This window comes from Oncorhynchus nerka, linkage group LG17 (genome assembly GCF_034236695.1).
Source record: "Oncorhynchus nerka isolate Pitt River linkage group LG17, Oner_Uvic_2.0, whole genome shotgun sequence".
NCBI classification, from domain to species: Eukaryota; Metazoa; Chordata; class Actinopteri; order Salmoniformes; family Salmonidae; genus Oncorhynchus; species Oncorhynchus nerka.
In genome coordinates this window covers 26,126,372-26,149,022 of record NC_088412.1, presented here as the reverse complement: position 1 = coordinate 26,149,022, position 22,651 = coordinate 26,126,372, and the positions used below count along the sequence as shown (strand labels likewise).

The 22,651-nt window shown below is 45.6% G+C and overlaps 1 protein-coding gene across 1 annotated transcript in view; it reads right to left on the bottom strand.

Annotated features, from left to right (window-relative positions):
- Positions 1-22,651, bottom strand: part of LOC115144983 (ephrin type-B receptor 1-like) — a 171,919-nt gene that overhangs the window by 86,022 nt on the left and 63,246 nt on the right. Inside the window, exon 3 of the mRNA XM_029686167.2 lies at positions 20,101-20,785. Coding sequence (XP_029542027.1) covers positions 20,101-20,785 — 685 coding nt within the window. The remainder of the gene's footprint in view (positions 1-20,100; positions 20,786-22,651) is intronic.

The window sequence follows — 22,651 nt, the reverse complement described above, 5'->3', positions numbered from 1 at the left end:
CAACAAGTCAGTTCGTCAAATGTCTGCCCTGCTAAAGCTGCCCTGGTCAACTGTAAGTGCTGTTATTGTGAAGTGGAAACGTCTAGGAGTAACAACGGCTCAGCCATGAAGTGGTAGGCCTCACAAGCTCACAGAACAGAGTGCTGAAGCACGTAGCATGTACAAATTGTCTGTCCTCGGTTGCAACACTCACTACCGAGTTCCAAACAGACACTGGAAGCAACGTCAGCACAAGAACTGTTCATCGGGAGCTTCATGAATTGGGTTCCGTGACCGAGCAGCCACACACAGGGCTAAGATCACCATGCGCAATTCCAAGTGTCGGCTGGAGTGATGTAAAGCTTGCCGCCATTCGACTCTGGAGCAGTGGAAACACGTTCTCTGGAGTGATGAATCACGCTTCACCATCTGACAGTCAGACAAGCTAATCTGGGTTTTGCAGATGCCAAGAGAACACTACCTGCCCCAATGCATAGTGCCAACTGTAAAGTTTGATGGAGGAGGAATAATGGTCTGGGGCTGTGTTTCATGGTTCAGGCTCCATAGTTCCAGTGAAGGGAAATCTTAAAGCTACAGCATACAATGACCTTCTAGACCAGGGGTGTCAAAGTCAAATGGACGGAGGGCCAAATAAAAAAATCAGCTACAAGACGAGGGCCGGACTGTTCGAATGTTCATTGAAAATTTTTAAATGACGCATATAGTCTAGTGAACCTAATTGAACCTACTGAAAACCGAACAAATATATTACAATATGATCAGATAAATAAAGCAATATTTTCTTATGGCTCTGTCAGTAATCTTTAATTTTCAACAGACACAAAAGACAAATTTCCTTTATATAAATATCCCCATAACATGAACATTAAATGAAAGAAACCGGTATTCAAGGCACCATCAGTAGACTATATTTTCTATTTTAGCAAAAGTGGGCTAAATTTACTTCAAAGAAAAAACAATAATAGCAATTTTCTATCATCCACTCAACTGAAATATTTTTTAAATATAATTGGATTGAAATACAAAAAAATAAAGTGCAAAAATCTATTAATCAAAAACAACACTTTGTTTAAGGAGAAGTAACATGCAGTGAAAACAAATATTAAATTTTAACTTTTAAACTTGAACTGAGTAAAAACTCTAAATATGTGATTGCACAGTAATGTTCACTTGTTTGAGGTTGAGGGTGATACTTGGTGGTGTCCCATCTTTTCCACAAGTTCATCAATGTTCGGGGGTAAGGCTCTGAGCTGAAGAAATCCTCAGAATTGAGTGGAGGTGTTCAGCAGTAAGTCGACTTCTGTGTGATGTTTTGTTCAGGTTCATCAAAGAAAACAGTTGTTCACACAGGTATGTGCTGCCAAACATAGACAACGTTTGAGCAGCCTGGATGCGCAGCTGGGGCATTGTGCCGGGAGGAAACGGGCGAACTCCGCAGCACCCACTGCCGCATATTTTGCCCTCAGTGCATCATTGCATTGGAGGTCAATCAACTCCATTTGGAGGTTTGGTGGTGAGCTTTCCACGTCAACAGCAAATGGGTTACCGAGCAGTTCCAACCTGCTTTTTGTGCTTCAAAGTCAGCAAATCAAGCGTCGAAAGTCAGCGGCAAGCATACCTATTTTATCAGCCAACTGTGTGCTCGGGAACGCACTGGTAGAGAGCTTCTCTTTCATGGTCTGGCAGCTGGGAAAGTGGCTCAAATTTTCTTTCCGCATCTGCGTCTCCCACAGAGTCAGTTTGGTTTTAAATGCCTTCACTGTACTGTACATATCAGAGATGACACGATCCCGACCCTGCAGCTGCAAGTTTATTGCATTCAGATGACTCGTAATGTCACACAGAAAAGCCATTTCACACAGAAACATTTCGTCTCGGAGTTGTGTTGTGTCTTTCCCTTTGCTGTCCAAGAACAGACAAATCTCCTCACGAAGCTCGAAACATCTTTGAAGCACCTTTCCCTGGCTTAGCCATCGCACCTCTGTGTGATAAGGCAAATCACCATGCTCCGTTTCTAACTCCGTCAGAAATGCCTTGAACTGGCGGTGATTCAAACCTTTGGCTCTGATAAAGTTAACTGTGCGCGTGATGATGCTCATTACATGCTCCATTTTCAAGGCTTTACCGCACAACGCTTCCTGGTGTATGATACAATGATAAGCTGTCAGCTCACCTGTCGCGTTTTCCTCTTGCATCTTTTCCCGTATCTTCGCCACCAGTCCGCTCCTGTGTCCACACATCGCAGGTGCTCCGTCGGTTGTCAAACCCACGAGTTTTTCCCAAGGCAGCTCCATCTCATTTACACATCTTGACACCTCTTCATACAAATCATGCCCCGTAGTTGTGCCATGCATAGGACGTAAAGCCAAAAACTCCTCTGTCACGCTTAGGTTGGAGTCCACTCCGCGGATGAAAATTGACAACTGGGCAATGTCAGAAATGTCGGTGCTCTCATCCACAGCCAAGGAATATGCAATAAAATCTTTTCCCTTTTTCACAAGCTGCTCTTTTAGATTGATGGACAACTGGTCTACTCTCTCGGCAATGGTGTTTCTGCTCAGACTCACATTTAAAAAGAGTTGCCTTTTTTCTGGGCAAACTTCGTCACAAACTTTAATCATGCAGTTTTTGATGAAATCCCCCTCCGTAAATGGCCGGGCTGATTTAGCGATCTCTTCTGCCAAAATAAAACTGGCCTTGACAGCAGCCTGGCCTTGTGATTTGGCTTTTGAACAGAGCCTGTCGAGATTTGAGGCCTCGTTTTAATTCCTCTGCCTTTTGTAGCCTTTGTTCCATGTCCATATTCTTGTTTTTGTCCGCGTGTTTCGTTTCATAATGTCGTCTCAGATTATACTCTTTCAGTACCGCCACACTTTCTCCACACAGAAGACACACAGGTTTTCCAGCTACCTTCGTGAACATATACTCCGACTCCCACCTTGTTTGAAACCCCCGGTTCTCAGTATCCACCTTCCGTTTTGCCATTTTTGATGGGTATCTGAAAGTTAATTTTACTGTGATGCTGACGACTGCTGTGCCAATAAATATTGAAATGAAGCAGCCTACTGCTCGGTGCGTCACCTTTGCATTGTGGGAAATGTAGTATTGGTGCGTGTAAAAGATCTGCGGGCTGCCGGCTTGCTGCGGGCCGGTTCTAATAATAAATCAAGATCATCCCAGGGGCCGTAAAAAACCTTCTTGCGGGCCGGATGTGGCCCGCGGGCCTTGACTCTGACATATGTGTTCTAGACAATTCTGTGGTTCCAACTTTGTGGCAACAGTTTGAGAAAGGATATTTTCTATTTTAACATGACAATGCCTCTGTACCTGACCTCACTAATGCTCTTGTAGCTGAATGGAAGCAAGTCCCCACAGCAAAGCTCCAACATCTAGTGGAAAGCCTTCCCAGAAGAGTGGAGGCTGTTATGGCAGCAAGGGGGTGACCAACTCCACATTAATGCTCATGATTTTGGAATTAGATTTTCGACGAACAGGTGTCCACATACTTCTGGTCATGTAGTGTATTATACCCACTGTATACCCCATCCACATCTTCCTCCAACTATAAATGCATTGTAAAACTGTATGGGCCCATGTTCTTGGAGAGCAGATCTCTTTTACAAAAGCCCATTCACCATGGTTACACCGCAGCTGGTGCTCTCCTGGCATGTCCATGGTCTCCGTATTGAACAATAGTGGTGTCCAGCAACATACGACATCGCCTGTGAAATCTGGAGGGCGGGACGCAGTGCCCTAAACTTTGGGGATTTGTTTGGTACAGAGGAAAGCTGGCAGGGCCCGATGTCTCCAGCCTGGCCAGCGATCAAAGCTTTGGGAGACAGGGGGATTGTGGGATTGGGGGGTGGCATGCCAACAGCACACAGCATAGCCCAAACAGATGAGCCTGCTCCCAGAAACACATTATCATTCAGAGGGCAGGGCAACCTCATCCCAGACTCAGCCATGGAGCTCTCAGCCCTCAGCAACGCTGAGCTACGCAATCGCACTGTGACTCTGTTTCTCTCTGACTGAGACACCCCACAAGATAGTGAGATACCAGGGAGATAGCGCCATGAGACAGAGTTCCAAAGCTGAGATAAATAACTTAAATTCCAATGAATAATTACCATTACTGCCAGCATAGTCATTATCGTTGTCATCCGGGGCCATGCTGTGTTATGCATTCCTTTAATGCCTGCCTGAAATGCTCAAGTGACAGTATCATAGTAGATCAGGATTGAAGATTTATGTTTTATCTCCACATGGTGTGGGCACTGGCCCCAAGGTCACACAGCCTGGAACCTTCCACTGTACCACACACACACACACACACACCTATTTGAGTGTGGTCTCTCTGCATAGTGTGTCCAATGAAATGACATTGGCGCCTGGCACTGGCTTTGATCAGGACTCAGGCCAGAGCAGGTGAGTGAGCAGGATTAGAGTGGCATGTCACTGCCACCTGACCTGACCTATGAGCCACCAGTGGATGGAGGGGTGGTGAAAGAGAGAAGGCAGGGAAATTAATAGAGATGAGGGGACGGGTGGCTGGCCTCCATTAGCTCAGCAGATGGTGGGGATCAGGAGTTCAGGGCTCTGTCTTCCCCTCTGCACCCTGCAGAGAGCTGCTCATCAGAGGAATAGACACAGCCCAAACGAGGGGGGCACAGGGTCACACACAGCCGCCTGGATCCTGAGATGAGGTCCACCATGTCACTACTATTACAGTCTATATAGGGAGCTCTCTGTCATAGCAGTTACTTAGGCCGAGAGAGAGAGAGAGAGAGAGAGAGAGAGAGAGAGAGAGAGAGAGAGAGAGAGAGATCGAGAGAGAGATCGAGAGAGAGATCGAGAATGAGTGAGAACGAGAGGTGAGAAAGATAGATAAAGAGAGTTTGAGTGTGAACTTGCTTGCGTGAATGTGTGTGGCATCACTTAATCCAGTTGCTCCCAGTCAGGGCTACCTGAGGTGCCAAATATATTTCCCTGTTGATTGATGAGGCCAGATGGTACCTAATTTGTCAAAAAAATGCAGCCGTTGATAACACAACAAACAAGTGAGCAGGCAAGTGAATGTCTGTCCCATTATGATAAGTCAAATGAAAATCAGTAGCAGATAACACTTGATTTTTCAATGTAAATGAAATGTAGCTAGCTAGTTGACCTAATGACAAATTACAATTTAATATTTTTGTGAATTTAAAGAAGTGAATATAACTGCACTATCAGCCCAAGGAGGCCTGACAAACTTTTAGAGGCTATTCATCGCAGTGCTCCATTTAACACTACAGCTGGACCATGCATAATTCCTGTGCAAGGCTATGACTCAATGGTTACAGACAACATATGCACATGCGTTTTGTAGAGACAACACTCCCCCAAAAAACCTTCTCCACTCTGCTGTTGCTGCTCACTGGCTAATTATATGCCCAAGCTAGGGAGGGAGGAATCGTTAATGGACTGTCTCTCTATCCATAAACCCCAGGAGGGCCCCAGTATTTTTGAGGTCCACAGCAGGGGTGCCCAGGGGCCGCAAATTAATCACAAACAAACAACATAGCCCGCACTTGCAAAACATTCCCTGTGGATATTAGCACCCGCTAGTGTTCTCCGAGACATACGCGCACATTCCATTCCACTACACACTAGCCACTACCCAACTAACTACACTACACGCAACTGCATGCTCAGCTGGGTGTCGCACACAATGTCAATTATTCAACACTAGCCCAGTTTGAGCCCAGTGTGGATCATCATTATCAGTGTTTCATCACGCCTGTGGATAGTACTCCCCATTCACATCCTTACCTTTCAGAAAATATTCATTACACATCAAAATAAATGCACGGATGTGGGACATCTTTTCTAATTGTATTCATTTCCTCTGTGCTAATGACAGGATGGTAAATGACAGATTCATAAAACAGATGGGTTCACATAGGATTCAATGATGCTATTGCTAAATTAAATGAATGGATACCAACTTTGCCAGACATCCAACTTACCACTAAGCAAGGTAAAGTTGCCCTTTTAGTTGCCCTTCTGCATTGTAGAGTCAATGAAAAGCCATGAAAAGCCAATCTGCACCCAGCATGACGAGTGAAACAATCTGTGCTGGGCCCCTGACGGGCAGGTGAGCGGGGAAAGTAGCGTGATGCCTGGAGTCCTCCATCTCACCTGGGAGGTGGAGTGGAAAAACACCAAGTTGGATGGCCCATGCATTCATCCACCTCTTCTTGGCCCAGCGGAGGGACTCGTTGAGCCACTCATTCCAGACTGGGCGCCTTCTCCGACTCGAGGGCTACGGCCCACCAGAGCCGGCCTCTGAGAGACGGAGCTCCACATCATCACCATGCTACAGCCCCTACCTGTCTCTCTCTAGCTCGGTCTCTCAGTCATATAGCAGCTCAGAGTCCCAGACACACATGGCACACTGAATGGCCACATGTGCTTTGCACAGACAGACACAGACATGCGTACATGCAAACATACAGTGACAAGAGGGGTTTGAAGAGGAGTCCTTGACAGTTGGACAGGAGAACAGTGGGTGAAGGCAGAGAGAAACAAAGAGCGAGCGAGACAGAGATGAAGGAGATGGAGGGTGGAGGGGACAGAGAGCAAGGCGGTTGCCATGGTGAAATAGCAGTCTATGAGCTGGCAGATAGAATACATGACCTTGACATCTCATTTAAATATCCAACCTCTGTTTTGTCTGGAGGCCTTCCAGATCTAATTTCAATTACCCTTCCTTGTCGTTTGGCTTTTTCCAATCCCACATTTAGCCTGCACATTCACAATTTAGAGTGAGTGAGTGAGTGAGTGAGTGAGTGAGTGAGTGAGTGAGTGAGTGAGTGAGTGAGTGAGTGAGTGAGTGAGTGAGTGAGCGAGTGAATTATCATTAACAAACCCTGCAATGCCAAGAGCTGAGCAAAGAAAAGAGTCCCCTCATCTAGGACTGGTCCTGGGGCTGTTCTACTAACACACTGAAGCCTCATGACCAGAACATCCAATCAATCAGAATAAACCAAATTACAACACAGTCAAAACAAATCTACATGACCTATTGGGAAACTAAATGCTAAAAGTTAAATGCAGTGCTATCTGGCCCTAAATCGACAGCACACCATGGCAAACTATTTGACCATGGTTGCTGATCAAAACTTTAGAAAAACCTTGACAAAGTGCAGGCTTTGCTATTGAGAAGGGTGGACACAGTAAAACATGGCTCAGTGAGTACAGTCTTGCCATTGAGAAGGGTGGACACAGTAAAACATGGCCCAGTGAGTACAGTCTTGCCATTGAGAAGGGTGGACACAGTAAAACATGGCTCAGTGAGTACAGCCTTGCCATTGAGAAGGGTGGACACAGTAAAACATGGCTCAGTGAGTACAGCCTTGCCATTGAGAAGGGTAGACACAGTAAAACATGGCTCAGTGAGTACAGCCTTGTCATTGAGAAGGGTGGACACAGTAAAATATGGCTCCCCGTTGTAGAGTAAAGTCTGTGCAACCACTGCACCACAGCAGAAACTGAGACAGAGCTGCATTTCCTGACAAAATATAAAAAACATAAGACAATTAGAGTGTAATTTCCCCAAATTTGAAACCCTTATTCAAGGTTTCAAAAATCTCTCTGATGAGAATAGACTACCCGTACTGTTGGGGAGGAAGTAGAGAGCTGTGGTTTGGCACCGCACTACAGAGCAACCAACCTGCACATGTCCTCTATGCCATTGTTATTGTTCAATGTGTAGTTATGTTGACCCTTGATTATTATTATTTTAATCATATTAATATTGTAAATGTATCACTTAATTTCCAAAGTATGCTTTGGCAATATGTACATTGTTGCCGAGAGAGAGAGAGAGAGAGAGAGAGAGAGAGAGAGAGAGAATTTCTCTATATGGCAGGAAGTATGGGGTCTGCTCTCTAATAATGAATTTACCAAATGGGACACACATTCAATCGAAATACTACATGCAGAGTTTTGCAAGACTGTATCGCAAGTGCAAAGAAAAACACTAAATATTGCAGGTACAGTGGTTCTTCCTTTAAAAGTTGTGGCTGACTGCAGCACAGCTTGTGGGGTGCCGCAGAATTCTATGGTACGTTATTTATGTGTCAGCCATTGTTGCCAGAATGACGCAATTTACCACAATCTGACACCATCTACCACAAACAGTCGCGGCATAAACTCCAACGTTTAAAGGAGGAACCCCTGTAAAGCAGAATTGTCCAACATCCTGTCACATCTACTCCTGCCACACCCCCTAATGGACATCCGGTGTCTCCTTGACATGCAGCCATTCCCCCAGTTCCCTCTCCCTCTGTGTGTGATTGTGTGGTTGGATACAGGTGTGCTGGAGTCAGAGCAGTTCCCCACCAGCTGCAACCCGTTCCGTAATCAAGACCTCTACAAATACTCAGTCCTGCCACTTCCACTCTGCCAGATCGTAATCTCCGGTCAGTCAGTCATGCTTCTAGCTATTTATTATTATTTAAGATCCTGTATCCTGCTGTGTCTGTTTCCTTGCCTGACGCTCCGACTCTGGCTCCTGTTCCACATCTCACCACCCTGCTATCCTGTTCTGGATTCAACTCACCATCCCTCCCTTGGATTCCCCTCCAGACCTGTTTACCCTGTCCCAACCCAGCTCACTTCAACCTCGGCCTCCACATCTGGTTTCCTACAACTCATCCGAGCTTCCCTGCATCTCGCCTTCATCGCTCCCTGTGTTACAATAAATATCTTGGTTCATTCATCCCTGTTTCCTGGTCTGAGCCTGCTCTTGGGTTCCCCTGTTCTGCTCCGCCTAAGTGTCGAGGCCCAACTGGTTAACAACACCTCGATCCAGAAAGCTCTCATCGGCACCTGAATCTATAAGAGCAGAGAGAAGAAAAGCCTGGCTCTGCCACACAAGTTTGGCCTCAAACATCAGGCTCTGGGGGAAGATGGGCCGGCAATTTGACTACACAATATTTTCCCCATAAAGACAGAGCCTCCTCTTACTGGACGCAGGGAACAAACCAGGTGGCCAACCTGGCCACAGTATAGACAGCTCCTAGTATCGATACGCCACTGCCTCTCCTCTGGAAATAGACGGGTCCGGCCGAGCTGCATGGGTTCAGGCTTAGAACATGCATGGGGTTGGGATGCAGGAGATGAGCAAGGCACTGAAGCAGATGTTAAGGAACTTGCAATCCTACCTACCTTCTCCCTCCGACGCTCCCGGAGACAGTTGTCAATAAGGATAGTGAGAGAAATGAGTTCATCAAGATCATCAGGCTCCTCCCTGGACACCAACTCATCCTTGAGGGTCTCAGTGAGTGAGTTCCGGAATGCTCCTTGTTCCGGAGAGCCTCCTCATTCCAGCCGCTCTCTGCGATGAGGGTGCGGAACTCACATTCCATGTCAGCAACACTCTGGGAGCCTTGATGGATGGACAGACCACCCGCAGACCGGGTGGTCGAAGACCTTCCTCATCTCCTCTGTGAATATGCTATAGGAGAAGCCAATGGGTGACTGTCTCTCCCACACAGTAGTGGCCCAGGAAAGCACCGCACCACAGAGGCAACCAATCAAAAATTAAATATTGGCTCGTTCACTAGCATAAGAGCTGGGCTGTTGCTCAAATACTATTGAACATTGTACTAGAAAAGCTCTGCAAGCTTCGAGGTTACCGTCGTAGCGCATCGTAGCGGAACAAATGGCTCCCGGGGTGGAGAGGAAGGACTTGGTACAGGTTGTGAGCTCTGAGTGATGGTTCGGCCCTGTAGGACAGACAAGCTCGGTGGAAACTCATTGATAGTTTCCAGAAGGGTTTATTGGGATTGATCATGTTGATTGAGCAGGGTGCCTTGACCAATGAGAATTTGGTGGCGAGTATCTGAGTCTGCTGGGTTCATATCTTGGCCAGATTGTACTGTTAGGCAAAGCCAAACAGAGGACCAAACAGACTCAGACCAGGAAACGGGAATGAATGAACCAAAATATTTATTGTGACACAGGGAGAGATGAAGGGGAGATCCAGAGAAGCTCGGATGAGTTGTAGGAAACCAGATGTGGAGGCTGAGGTTGAAGTGAGCTGGGTTGGGACAGGGTAAACAGGTCCGGAGGGGAATCCAAGGGAGGGATGGCGAGTTGAATCCAGAACAGGGTAGCAGGGTGGTGAGATGTGGAACAGGAGCCAGAGTGGCAAAACTGCAGTGAGAGGAGAAACAGGCACAGCAGGATACAGGATCTTAAATAATAATAAATAGCTAGAAGCATGACTGACTGGAGATTACGATCTGGCAGAGTGGAAGTGGCAGGACTGAGTATTTGTAGAGGTCTTGATTACGGAACGGGTTGCAGCTGGTGGGGAACTGCTCTGACGCACACCTGTATCCAACCACACAATCACACACAGAGAGAGAGGGAGAGGGAACTGGGGGAATGGCTGCAGGTCAAGGAGACACCGGATGTCCACTAGGGGGTGTGGCAGGAGAAGATGTGACACACCCCCTCCTTATTTGAATAGAAAAAAGAGCCATCAAATTTTACAACCTTCTAAAAACAAGTGACCCCAAAACATTCCATCACACAGCTCTACAATGTCAAGAGATGAAACAAGAGAAGTCCCCTCAGCCAGCTGGTTCACTAACCCAAACCAACCCCATAGAGCCTCAGGACAGTACTCTGAAAATCTGGCCCAAACAAATCATGACAAGCAAAAATAAACATATCACCTATTGGAAAGACACCACAAAAAAAGCAAAGTAAACTTCAATGCTATTTGGCTCTAAACAGACAGTACACGGTGGCAGACTATCTGACCACTGTGACTGATAGAAAACTGAGGAAAACACTGACTAGGTGAAGACTACTGAATATAAGATCAGCGCCAACTCACCATCAGTACAACCAAGAATATGTTTTCCGCGACGCGGATCCGGTGTTCTGCCTTACAAACAGGACAACGGAATGGATCGCATGCAGCGACCCAAGGAAACAACTCCGAAAAAGAGGGAAACGAGGCGGTGTTCTGGTCAAACTCCGAAAAAGGGCACATCGCGCAGCACTCCCCAGCATTCTTCTTGCCAATGTCCAGTCTCTTGACAACAAGGTTGACGAAATCCGAGCAAGAGTAGCATTCCAGAGGGACATCAGAGACTGCAACGTTCTCTGCTTCACAGAAACATGGCTTACTGGGAAGACGCTATCCGAGGCGGTGCAGCCAACGGGTTTCTCCACGCATCGCGCCGACAGAAACAAACATCTTTCTGGTAAGAAGAGTGGCGGGGGCGTATGCCTCATGACTAACGAGACATGGTGTGATGAAGGAAACATACAGGAACTCAAATCCTTCTGTTCACCTGATTTAGAATTCCTCACAATCAAATGTAGACCGCATTATCTTCCAAGAGAATTCTCCTCGATTATAATCACAGCCGTATATATCCCCCCCAAGCAGACACATCGATGGCTCTGAACGAACTTTATTTAACTCTTTGCAAACTGGAAACCATTTATCCGGAGGCTGCATTCATTGTAGCTGGGGATTTTAACAAAGCTAATCTGAAAACAAGACTCCCTAAATTTTACCAGCATATCGATTGCGCAACCAGGGGTGGTAAAACCTTGGATCATTGTTACTCTAACTTCCGCGACGCATATAAGGCCCTGCCCCGCCCCCTTTCGGAAAAGCTGACCACGACTCCATTTTGCTGATCCCTGCCTACAGGCAGAAACTAAAACAAGAGGCTCCCACGCTGAGGTCTGTCCAACGCTGGTCAGACCAAGCTGACTCCACACTCCAAGACTGCTTCCATCACGTGGACTGGGACATGTTTCGTATTGCGTCAGATGGAAATATTGACGAATACGCTGATTCGGTGTGCGAGTTCATTAGAACGTGCGTCGAAGATGTCGTTCCCATAGCAACGATAAAAACATTCCCAAACCAGAAACCGTGGATTGATGGCAGCATTCGCGTGAAACTGAAAGCGCGAACCACTGCTTTTAATCAGGGCAAGGTGTCTGGTAATATGTCCGAATATAAACAATGCAGCTATTCCCTCCGCAAGGCTATTAAACAAGCTAAGCGTCAGTACAGAGACAAAGTGGAATCTCAATTCAATGGCTCAGACACAAGAGGCATGTGGCAGGGTCTACAGTCAATCACGGACTACAAGAAGAAACCCAGCCCAGTCACGGACCAGGATGTCTTGCTCCCAGGCAGACTAAATCACTTTTTGCCCGCTTTGAGGACAATACAGTGCCACTGACACGGCCTGCAACGAAAACATGCAGTCTCTCCTTCACTGCAGCCGAGGTGAGTAAGACATTTAAACGTGTTAACCCTCGCAAGGCTGCAGGCCCAGACGGCATCCCCAGCCGCGCCCTCAGAGCATGCGCAGACCAGCTGGCCGGTGTGTTTACGGACATTTTCAATCAATCCCTATACCAGTCTGCTGTTCCCACATGCTTCAAGAGGGCCACCATTGTTCCTGTTCCCAAGAAAGCTAAGGTAACTGAGCTAAACGACTACCGCCCGTAGCACTCACTTCCGTCATCATGAAGTGCTTTGAGAGACTAGTCAAGGACCATATCACCTCCACCCTACCTGACACCCTAGACCCACTCCAATTTGCTTACCGCCCAAATAGGTCCACAGACGATGCAATCTCAACCACACTGCACACTGCCCTAACCCACCTGGACAAGAGGAATACCTATGTGAGAATGCTGTTCATCGACTACAGCTCGGCATTCAATACCATAGTACCCTCCAAGCTCGTCATCAAGCTCGAGACCCTGGGTCTCGACCCCGCCCTGTGCAACTGGGTACTGGACTTCCTGACGGGCCGCCCACAGGTGGTGAGGGTAGGCAACAACATCTCCTCCCCGCTGATCCTCAACACGGGGCCCCACAAGGGTGCGTTCTGAGCCCTCTCCTGTACTCCCTGTTCACCCACGACTGCGTGGCCATGCACGCCTCCAACTCAATCATCAAGTTTGCGGACGACACAACAGTGGTAGGCTTGATTACCAACAACGACGAGACGGCCTACAGGGAGGAGGTGAGGGCCCTCGGAGTGTGGTGTCAGGAAAATAACCTCACACTCAACGTCAACAAAACTAAGGAGATGATTGTGGACTTCAGGAAACAGCAGAGGGAACACCCCCCTATCCACATCGATGGATCAGTAGTGGAGAGGGTAGCAAGTTTTAAGTTCCTCGGCATACACATCACAGACAAACTGAATTGGTCCACTCACAAAGCACTCTTCAACCTCAGGAAGAGGTTCGGCTTGTCACCAAAAGCACTCACAAACTTCTACAGATGCACAATCGAGAGCATCCTGGCGGGCTGTATCACCGCCTGGTACGGCAACTGCTCCGCCCTCAACCGTAAGGCTCTCCAGAGGGTAGTGAGGTCTGCACAACGCATCACCGGGGGCAAACTACCTGCCCTCCAGGACACCTACACCACCCGATGTTACAGGAAGGCCATAAAGATCATCAAGGACATCAACCACCCAAACCACTGCCTGTTCACCCCGCTATCATCCAGAAGGCGAGGTCAGTACAGGTGCATCAAAGCTGGGACCGAGAGACTGAAAAACAGCTTCTATCTCAAGGCCATCAGACTGTTAAACAGCAATCACTAACATTGAGTGGCTGCTGCCAACACACTGTCATTGACACTGACCCAACTCCAGCCACTTTACTAATGGGAATTGATGGGAAATGATGTAAATATATCACTAGCCACTTTAAACAATGCTACCTTATATAATGTTACTTACCCTACACTATTCATCTCATATGCATATGTATATACTGTACTCTAGATCATCGACTGCATTCTTATGTCACTAGCCACTTTAACTATGCCACTTTGTTTACTTTGTCTACATACTCATCTCATATGTATATACTGTACTCGATACCATCTACTGTATGCTGCTCTGTACCATCACTCATTCATATATCCTTATGTACATATTCCTTATCCCCTTACACTGTGTATAAGACAGTAGTTTTGGAATTGTTAGTTAGATTACTTGTTGGTTATCACTGCATTGTCGGAACTAGAAGCACAAGCATTTCGCTACACTCGCATTAACATCTGCTAACCATGTGTATGTGACAAATACAATTTGATTTGATTTGATTTGATTTGATTTTTTTTGACTCGTGAGCACAGTCTGGCTGTAGAGACTGGTCGTCACAGGCATACCTGGCTGCCCAGAGAGGACAGGCTGTGCTCACTCTGCTCCAAGGGTGATGTAGAGACAGAGCTGCATTTCCTATTACACTGTGACAAATACTCAGACCTAAGAGAATCTTTCTTTACCAAAATGATCATTCAGTACAAAGAATTAGTAGAATAAATAATCAAATATGTATTGGGTGAAAAGCCAAAATGTGCAATGCCAAATATGTGTCCTGTGCATTGAAATGTCAATAATATTTTAAATTGAACCTTTTTGGGCTTTCATACCATGTTATGTGGCTTCTCAGTCAGGTTGAGATTGGTCAACTACCATTGCTTTAATGTATTATTATTCTCATTAATATTGCTGTTATAGCTGTTGGTAATGGTAATCCCATTTCCACTACTACTATTATGATTGATGTTGGTCCCACCATTTTGTGTTATATGTATACTTTGACAATGTAAGTCATTTAACCTGCCATGTCAATAAAGTTTGCTGAATTGAATTGAGAGAGAGCGAGAGATATGTCCATTACAATAGAGGAGCAGAGAGCGGCGGTATGCGCTCTATGGAGCAGACACCCAAGGCCACAGAATGACACTGAGAAGGACATCCACAGAACAGAACAGAGGCTGCCAGAGTCTGTGAAGCTGAGCTGCTGGGAACTTCACACGTATCAGATCCATGTCTCCCAGGGCCGGGCTCTGATTTCTCTCTGTAGTAGCCCCGCTGTTCGCCAGATTTGCTGGAGCTCACAGTTAGATTAGAAACCATCTTGTGTCACCCCTGACAAATGGTGCAACAAAACAACATGTTTGGCTTTTGGGAGATCGCTCTCTTGTTCTTTTTTCAGACTTTTTTTTAAGCACCCACCCGACCCTCTCTTCCCCTTTGTTTCTCTCATTCCCTTACTCCCCAGGCATCTCCCTGAGTTGAAACATTGGAGCATTTGTTTGTTTAAACAGTATTTTTTTCAAGCAGGCAATGTTTGCGGGCAGCCTCACCAGGGGGTCCTGGAAGCAAAGCATGGGCAGCAACTGATCAATAGTTTTTCAGTCTCAGTGAGAGGGATGTTATGTGCCAAGTCACACAGACACCATCTGTATGTAAGAAACACAGACAAACCAAGTCCCTCTTTATCACATGCAAACAGAAACGAATGTGCATGTTTTACCTCCCTTAAACTATAACTTGCTCACTCTCTCTCATCCCTGTTTGACCTCTCCACCAGACCTCCCAGCCTATCTATTCCCCTCGGTGGGGCTATCTATGCCTACAGATTCCCCCTCTATAAAGTATGAATGAGTGAGAGGAATATTGAGTGGCTCTATCCAATTCTGAATTCTTTTCGGGCTCTGAGGAGGTTGCTGCAGAATGCCAAATGAAGAATATCTCTCTACCTGTTACAGTGAGAAACCGCCCTCAGCCCCTTGAGCGGCTGTGCCCCCGCTCTGTGTCCCCTCTCCTGTCCCCTCCACAGCAGACAGGGGTACCAATTCATTCACCTTTGCCAGCCTTGCCAGCTGATCATCAGGCACCATCCATAAATAACAACCCCCTAATGAGTCAGTCTGCACTTAACACCCGAGGATGAGCAGTCAATGAGAAGGGCAGTGAATCTACTGTCCTCTGCTGCAGCCTACTGCATGTTGAATAAAGTTATTTGAAATATTAATGTCAATGCGTCTGGAAGCCATAGAGAGCAGGTGCTCCTCTTCATTCTGTCCCTGCCTCGTATCTATATGCAGAGCAGTATGGTGCCTCTGGTTCAAGGGAGAGGTGCATTCTGGGATGGCTAAAGAGAGGAGCTTTGGAATGAGTCAGACATCAGGGGATCTGGCCATTTGGAATAATGCACAGTAGTGAGACAAGGAGTTCCCTACCTATCTAGTGAATGATGCAAACAGTCACATAGGATGAAGAACACTAGGTTACTTGGCAAACATATAGTTCAACTTTACAATAGTTTCTGCTACTGTCTCCAGCCATTGTGTAGACCCAGCAACACAATTTAAGAACACTTGCACCGCAAAGAATCACCGATCAATGTGAAGCCTGACTGATTCATTTAGAATTTGTCCTCTGCAGAATCTCTACTTTATAGTGGCCCTGTGATACAAAGTACCTGCTGTCATTGAACAAAGGAACTGCACAGAATGTAAGTCACCACATTTTGAGCCCAAGGTATCGCGCATGGTCTCTCCTGTATGATATATTCAGTCAGCCCAACCACGGCGGCCTTGACCCCTTTACTTTATCCTCCTCCCCCTCTTTCTCTCTCTCCAATCGTGTGCTTTGAATAGATATGAGGTGTATTTAAGCTTGTAAATGAAGTAATCGGGTTTGAACATACCTGGCCAAGTAATAAGATCACTTAAAATAATTCCCCCTCCTCCAATCTGCACAGATAAAGAGGGGAGGAGGGAGATGCAAAAGAGTGAGACTTCAAAATGGAATCAGAGACTGAATGGAAATAAATGATTGGATATCGAGAGTAAATGGAGCAAACAGATATTGTAGGAAAATAATCAAATAAATAGGGAAAGGGCGTAGGAGGAGATAGAATAAGACACAATAGATTATACCGTGACTTGCTGAGGCAGAGGGCAATAGCCTTTTGAAAAGCTGAGCTAATTTCCATGATTAATAATGCTGCTGAGCGCTGATTGTCAGATGTGGTTACTTGTGACAGGTGGTGGTTTCTTTTTACAGTATGATGTTGAGGTTTCAACAGAAAGCCGACAGTTGTCCCTACACATTCGATGGAGGGGACAAACTTGGAACAGACCAGTGTCTAGCTTTAGGTTGGCTGGGAAGCCTTAAGGCTGTGGTGGGGGGATTTTGGGTTAGATCTTGTATGGAGAGCAGTTGGAGACCTAGACGGTCAGTCGGACTTCACCACACCACATCTCCTCAGCAGGCAGCTAAGGCAGCTCCTCAGCTCTAATCTCCTCAGGTCATCTACACAGTGTTGACCTACCATCACATCTTTACTAACACTTCTGGGGCTGGTTTCACAAGGCTTTTTCTAATGATAAATGAAACATACTTCAGACACTCCAAGGCTTTTCCAATGTGTTGGACTACTCATAGTCCTTTAAGATGGGCTCCTGAGTGGGGCAGGGGTCTAAAGAACTGCATCTCAGTGGAAGAGGCATCACTGCAGACCCTGGTTCGATTCCAGGCTCTATCACAACCGGCCGTGAAGTCCCATAGGGTGGCGCACAAATGGTCCAGCATCATCCGGGTTCGGGTTTGGCCACGCTAGGCTGTCATTGTAAATAAGAATTTGTTCTTAACTGACTTCCCTAGTAAAATAAATGTAAAACATTTGAAAAAGATAAAAAGGAACTGTAGATTTTTCATTAATGTTTATGCTTCCTAGCACATGCATTTGACTATACACTGTCTTCAGAAAGAATACCACCCTTGACTTATTCCAAATTTTGCTGTGTAACAGCCTGAATCTAAAATGTATTTTTTTCTCACACATCTACACACAATAATGACAAAGTGAAACATGTTTTTAGAAATGTTTGCAAATTTATTGAAAATTAAATACAGTCAATACTGAAGCAGCTTTGGCATTGATTATAAGTCTATCTGGGTACTGTAAGTCTCTAAGAGCTTTCCACACCTGGATTGTGCAACATTTGCCAATTATACTTTTCAAAATTCTTCAAGCTCTGTGAAATGTTTTGTTGATCATTGCTAGACAACCATTTTATTTTGGCATATACTTTCAACTAGATTTATGTCACAACTGTAATTTTGCCACTCAGGAACATTTACTGTCTTCTTGGTAAGTAATACCAGTATAGATTTGGCCTTGTCTGATGGAAAGCAGACTGAACCAGGTTTTCCTCTAGAATTTTACCTGTGCTTAGCTCCATTCCATTTATATTTTATCCTGAAAAACTCTTCAGTCCTTAATGATTAAATGCATACCCATAACATGATGCAACCACCACTATGCTTCAAAATATGGAGAGTGGTATTCAGTAATGTGTTGTGTTGGATTTGCCCATAACATACCACTTTGTATTCAGGGCAAAAAGTTACTTTTTTTTATCCCAGCCCCCATCCCCGCAGGAGGCCTTTTGCCTTTTGGTAGGCCGTCATCATAAATAAGAATTTGTTCTTAACTGACTTGCCTAGTTAAATAAAGGTTAAATCAATTAAAAGTGCTTTGCTACATTTTTTACAGTATTACTTTATTGCCTTGTTGCAAACAGGATGCATGTTTGAAATATTTTTATTTTGTACAGGCTTTCTTCTTTTCACTCTGTCATTTAGGTTAGTTTTGTGGAGTAACTACAATGTTGTTGATCCATCCTCAGTTCTCTCCTATCACAGCCATTAAACTATGTAACTGTTTTAAAGTCACCATTGGCCTCATGGTGAAATCCCTGACCTCTTACTTCCTCTCCAGCAACTGAGTTAGGAAGGAAGCCTGTATCTTTGTAGAGACTGGATGTATTTTCTGGTATATACCATCTGAATTGTAAATAATAACTTCACCATGCTCAAAGGGATAGTCAATATCTGCTTTTTTTCTTATCCATCTACCATTAGAAATGTCTCAACTTCCTGACAAAACAACTAAACATCAGAGACATACTTCATGGAGATAGATGCGGCTAAGTAAGGTATGATGCATGACTGAGTAGATGGACTGAAAGAAGGATGCTCAGAACTCAACACACAGACATAATGGAAGAAGGTTGCTGATAATACACTGCAGAGCAGAGCCAGGCCAAGACTTGCTTTTTACGCCAGCACCATGTCACACTAACCCAAATAAACACCCGTAGAACATTTTACTCACAAATTATACACATGTTGCTGCAAGCTTATTCCAACATTAGAGGGGCTATGATCTACTGCAGATATAAATCATATCCTTTACTCTCATGTACATCCCCTCTAATAGACATAGTGACACTTTAATTTCCATGATAGAAAATGTCATCACTATTGGATGACACATACCTTATGTGACCGTCAGTACAGTAATCAGATCCACTATTTAACTGATCTAAATGCTCACCTCAGAGGCCAAATGAAGTCAACCACTCCCCAGCCAAGGACTCCACTAGGTCATCTGAGAAACAGGCTCCACTCCATATTAGGTGGATGGGTTTAATATCTATATTATTGATCAGCCCATATAGCTGCAGATCGATCTTATCTGGTCTCCACACAGGCAGACTAGCAATCAGTGAGAGAAGATATGGGAGGCTAAAAGTGTGTGTGTGTGTGTGTGTGTGTGTGTGTGTATGTGTGTGTGTGTGTGTGTCCTCCTATGACACAAAGAAGATAAACATGGTAATTTGTGAGCATAGTGTTGTGGGAGGAAAACATTCCATGCAGGTAGTTCACTGTAGATACTGCAGAGTAGAAAATCCAAACAGCTAAATCGGTCTGAACACAGTTTATGGAAAAACGTAATAACTTTATTAGCATGATAATAATAATAAAATTACTCTTTATAGAATAACCACAATTTAAAACCAGAATTGTCAAAATAAAGTACAATCAGCTTCTGGCTCCCTCTGTGCTTCTGACTGGCAATAGACAAAACAACCTTTTCTGTCCCTTGATGGGAAAAAATGATTACAATTATGAACTTTTCAAATATAATGCCTGCTGCTGGTCTAATCAGTCGGTACAGTTGTGATTGGCTAGCAGCCCACATACAGTAGCTATCCCCTGACAGTACTTATTGCCAGACGAAACAAAATGTCTGTTCCAGTGTCTGCCCTTACTTCATTTATCCTCACCACTGTTTCCACAGTGAGACAATGCCTTCAAATGTTCAGTGAAACAGTATGACACAGTAAGACAAAGCGCCAGTGTGATAGGGGTTATTGTAAGTGAGGAGAACTGAACTCACCTCTACAGACGTTGCCATTGTCTGGCTCAAAGCCAGCCTTGCAGGTGCAGCTTCCGATGGGAACCATCCACTCCCCATCTCCATTGCAGTACAGCTTGATGGGAAAATCCACCTCCTCTGAGTTAGCGATGCACGTGCCTCTGGCAATGACCAAGGAGGTGCTCTCGGCGCCCGTCATGGTCTCGGGGAAGTTGGCAAAGTTCTGCACCACGCTGGGGCACTTCTTATGGAAGACACGTACGGACAGCAGAGACATGCAGGCCCCGTAGTCCTGGAAGGCCAGGTAGAAACCATTATGAGACAGTGGGCCGAAGCTCCGCACCTCCGTGTTGACCTTCATCAATCGTCCACCGAAGTCCACCTGGGAGAAGCTCTCGTCAGCCGCAATGGTGTCCACCTTCAGGTAGGGGGCTTCCATCCAGAAGGCGGTCCCCTTGGTGGTGGCGATGACCGAGTCCGTCTCGTAGTAGTAGAGGTTGAAGGTCTCCTTACAGGAGCCAGGGACACTGGGGATGGAGCTGCAATCACGGACAGTGAAACGCATTTCCACATAGACACGCTGAGCCCCTCGTCTGTCGATGTAGGTGGTAAGGAGCCAGTTGTTCTGGCTGGGCTCGAACACGTTACACACCTGGTAGGTCCTGATGGTGTTGAGGTTCTCATCGTAGCCACTCACCTCCTCCCACTGTGGAGAACACACACGCACACACAACAAACACAAGTTAGAGTAAGGCATCAATCAATCAACACAATCCACTCAGGCATAGCCAGGTAACCACAGACAATTGGTCCAACTAAAATCAATCTTGGGCAGTTAGGACTGAGCAAGGCCTCACCACATTAAGACATTTGGTGCATTACAGACGTTGGATTATACGTGGTATTGAATTAGAGCCTGAGGGAAAGGATGGCCCATAGCCTCAAAATGAGCTGCCTAGTTAATGGAGTCAGCATTGAAGCAGTACACACACACATTAGGAGGCTGTGAGCCGGCCATAAAGCACTGATAAGACTTAAGCACAGCCAATGCTTTCCCTACACCATTAATTCTCACGTTAATTAATTCACACATTACCAGTTCTGTGACGGACCAGCAGCACTGCTACTGTGCATTAACACCACTGGTAAGTCCTTCATAATCATTACAGAAATGTGTGTGTGTGTGCACTGTGTATGTGGGTGTGTTGTGTGTGTTGTGTATATGTGCAATATGATGATCTACTAATGGTCCTAATAATGTTGAAACGCCCACTTCTCCACATGATGAGCTCCTTATTTCCTTGGACCAACGGATGGCCCACTCGATGGCCACAGCAACCCATAGTCTGGCAGATTAAGGAAGGCATGGATACAGAAACACTAGTGGAGAGTACACTACACACCAACCCCCTGGGAGTTCTTGTTTTCTCCAACAAACCAGGCCTTCTTCAGGGAGGAGAGATGGATATGACGGTGTGTGGATGTGTGATGCATAAGGGTTGTGTGAAACGAGAGGTGACGTGGTGAGTTGTGGCTATTGGGGAGAACTGGAGCGGTGCATTGTGGGAGACACTGTTGAAATAGTGTCCAGGAGGAGCTGATCACAGAGAGCTGAGATGATTAATGAGTTTACAGAGAGCCCTGACACAAGTTAAACCTTCTATTTTTTCTCGGCGCCTCTCCTTCGCTCTGCGCCTCTTCGTTGGGCTGACCATTCATCAGAATTAGAGCGACTTGTCCCTTTCAACACCAAGCAGACATTAATACAGCCAGGTACCAGCCACAGAGAGAGAGATGGAGGAGGGGTGCTCGATGCAGCCAGAGCCAAGCTAAGGAGACCATCCATGTCCGCACTATCCACAGATGACCTACTTTACACAACATAAATTGCTGTGCCACAACTGTGCCATGCATCCACTGTTCCCTAACCAAGCAAACATGACGGCTGCCTTAAGAATACAAAACAAGGGACTTACTGTACTCTTGAACGTTGTAATAGTAGAATGCACAAGGTGCAATTTCGAAATTGGGTAGTGCATCATCAGTTCCTCTTGTCATGTCAGTCATTGAATACCTTAGAGAGCTATTTATAGACCTGTCATAAATGTCCAGATCAACTAACCCATGTCAGCGAATGTTTTTTTAAATTCAGGTTTTTAGGCTCATAGATATTATTGTACTTCTTTAGTCACTCAAATATCACGAGTAAACATTAGACATAGCAAAACATATAGAATTGCAAGAAAATGTGCTTTAAAACTCACACTGCGTCTCACAAAGACACGTCGGTATGAACCAAAAGTCTTCTATTTAGACTCCAGACCAAAAGGACAAATTTTCACCAGTCTAATGTCCATTACTCGTGTTTATTGGCCCAAGCAAATCTCTTCTTATTATTGGTATCCTTCAGTAGTGGTTTCTTTGCAGCAATTCGACCATTAAGGCCTGATTCATACAGTCACCTTTGAACAGTTGATGTTGAGAGGTGTCTGTGTCTTGAACTCTGTGAAGCATTTATTTGGGCTGCAATTTCTGAGGCTAGTAACTCCAATGAACTTATCCTCTGCAGCAG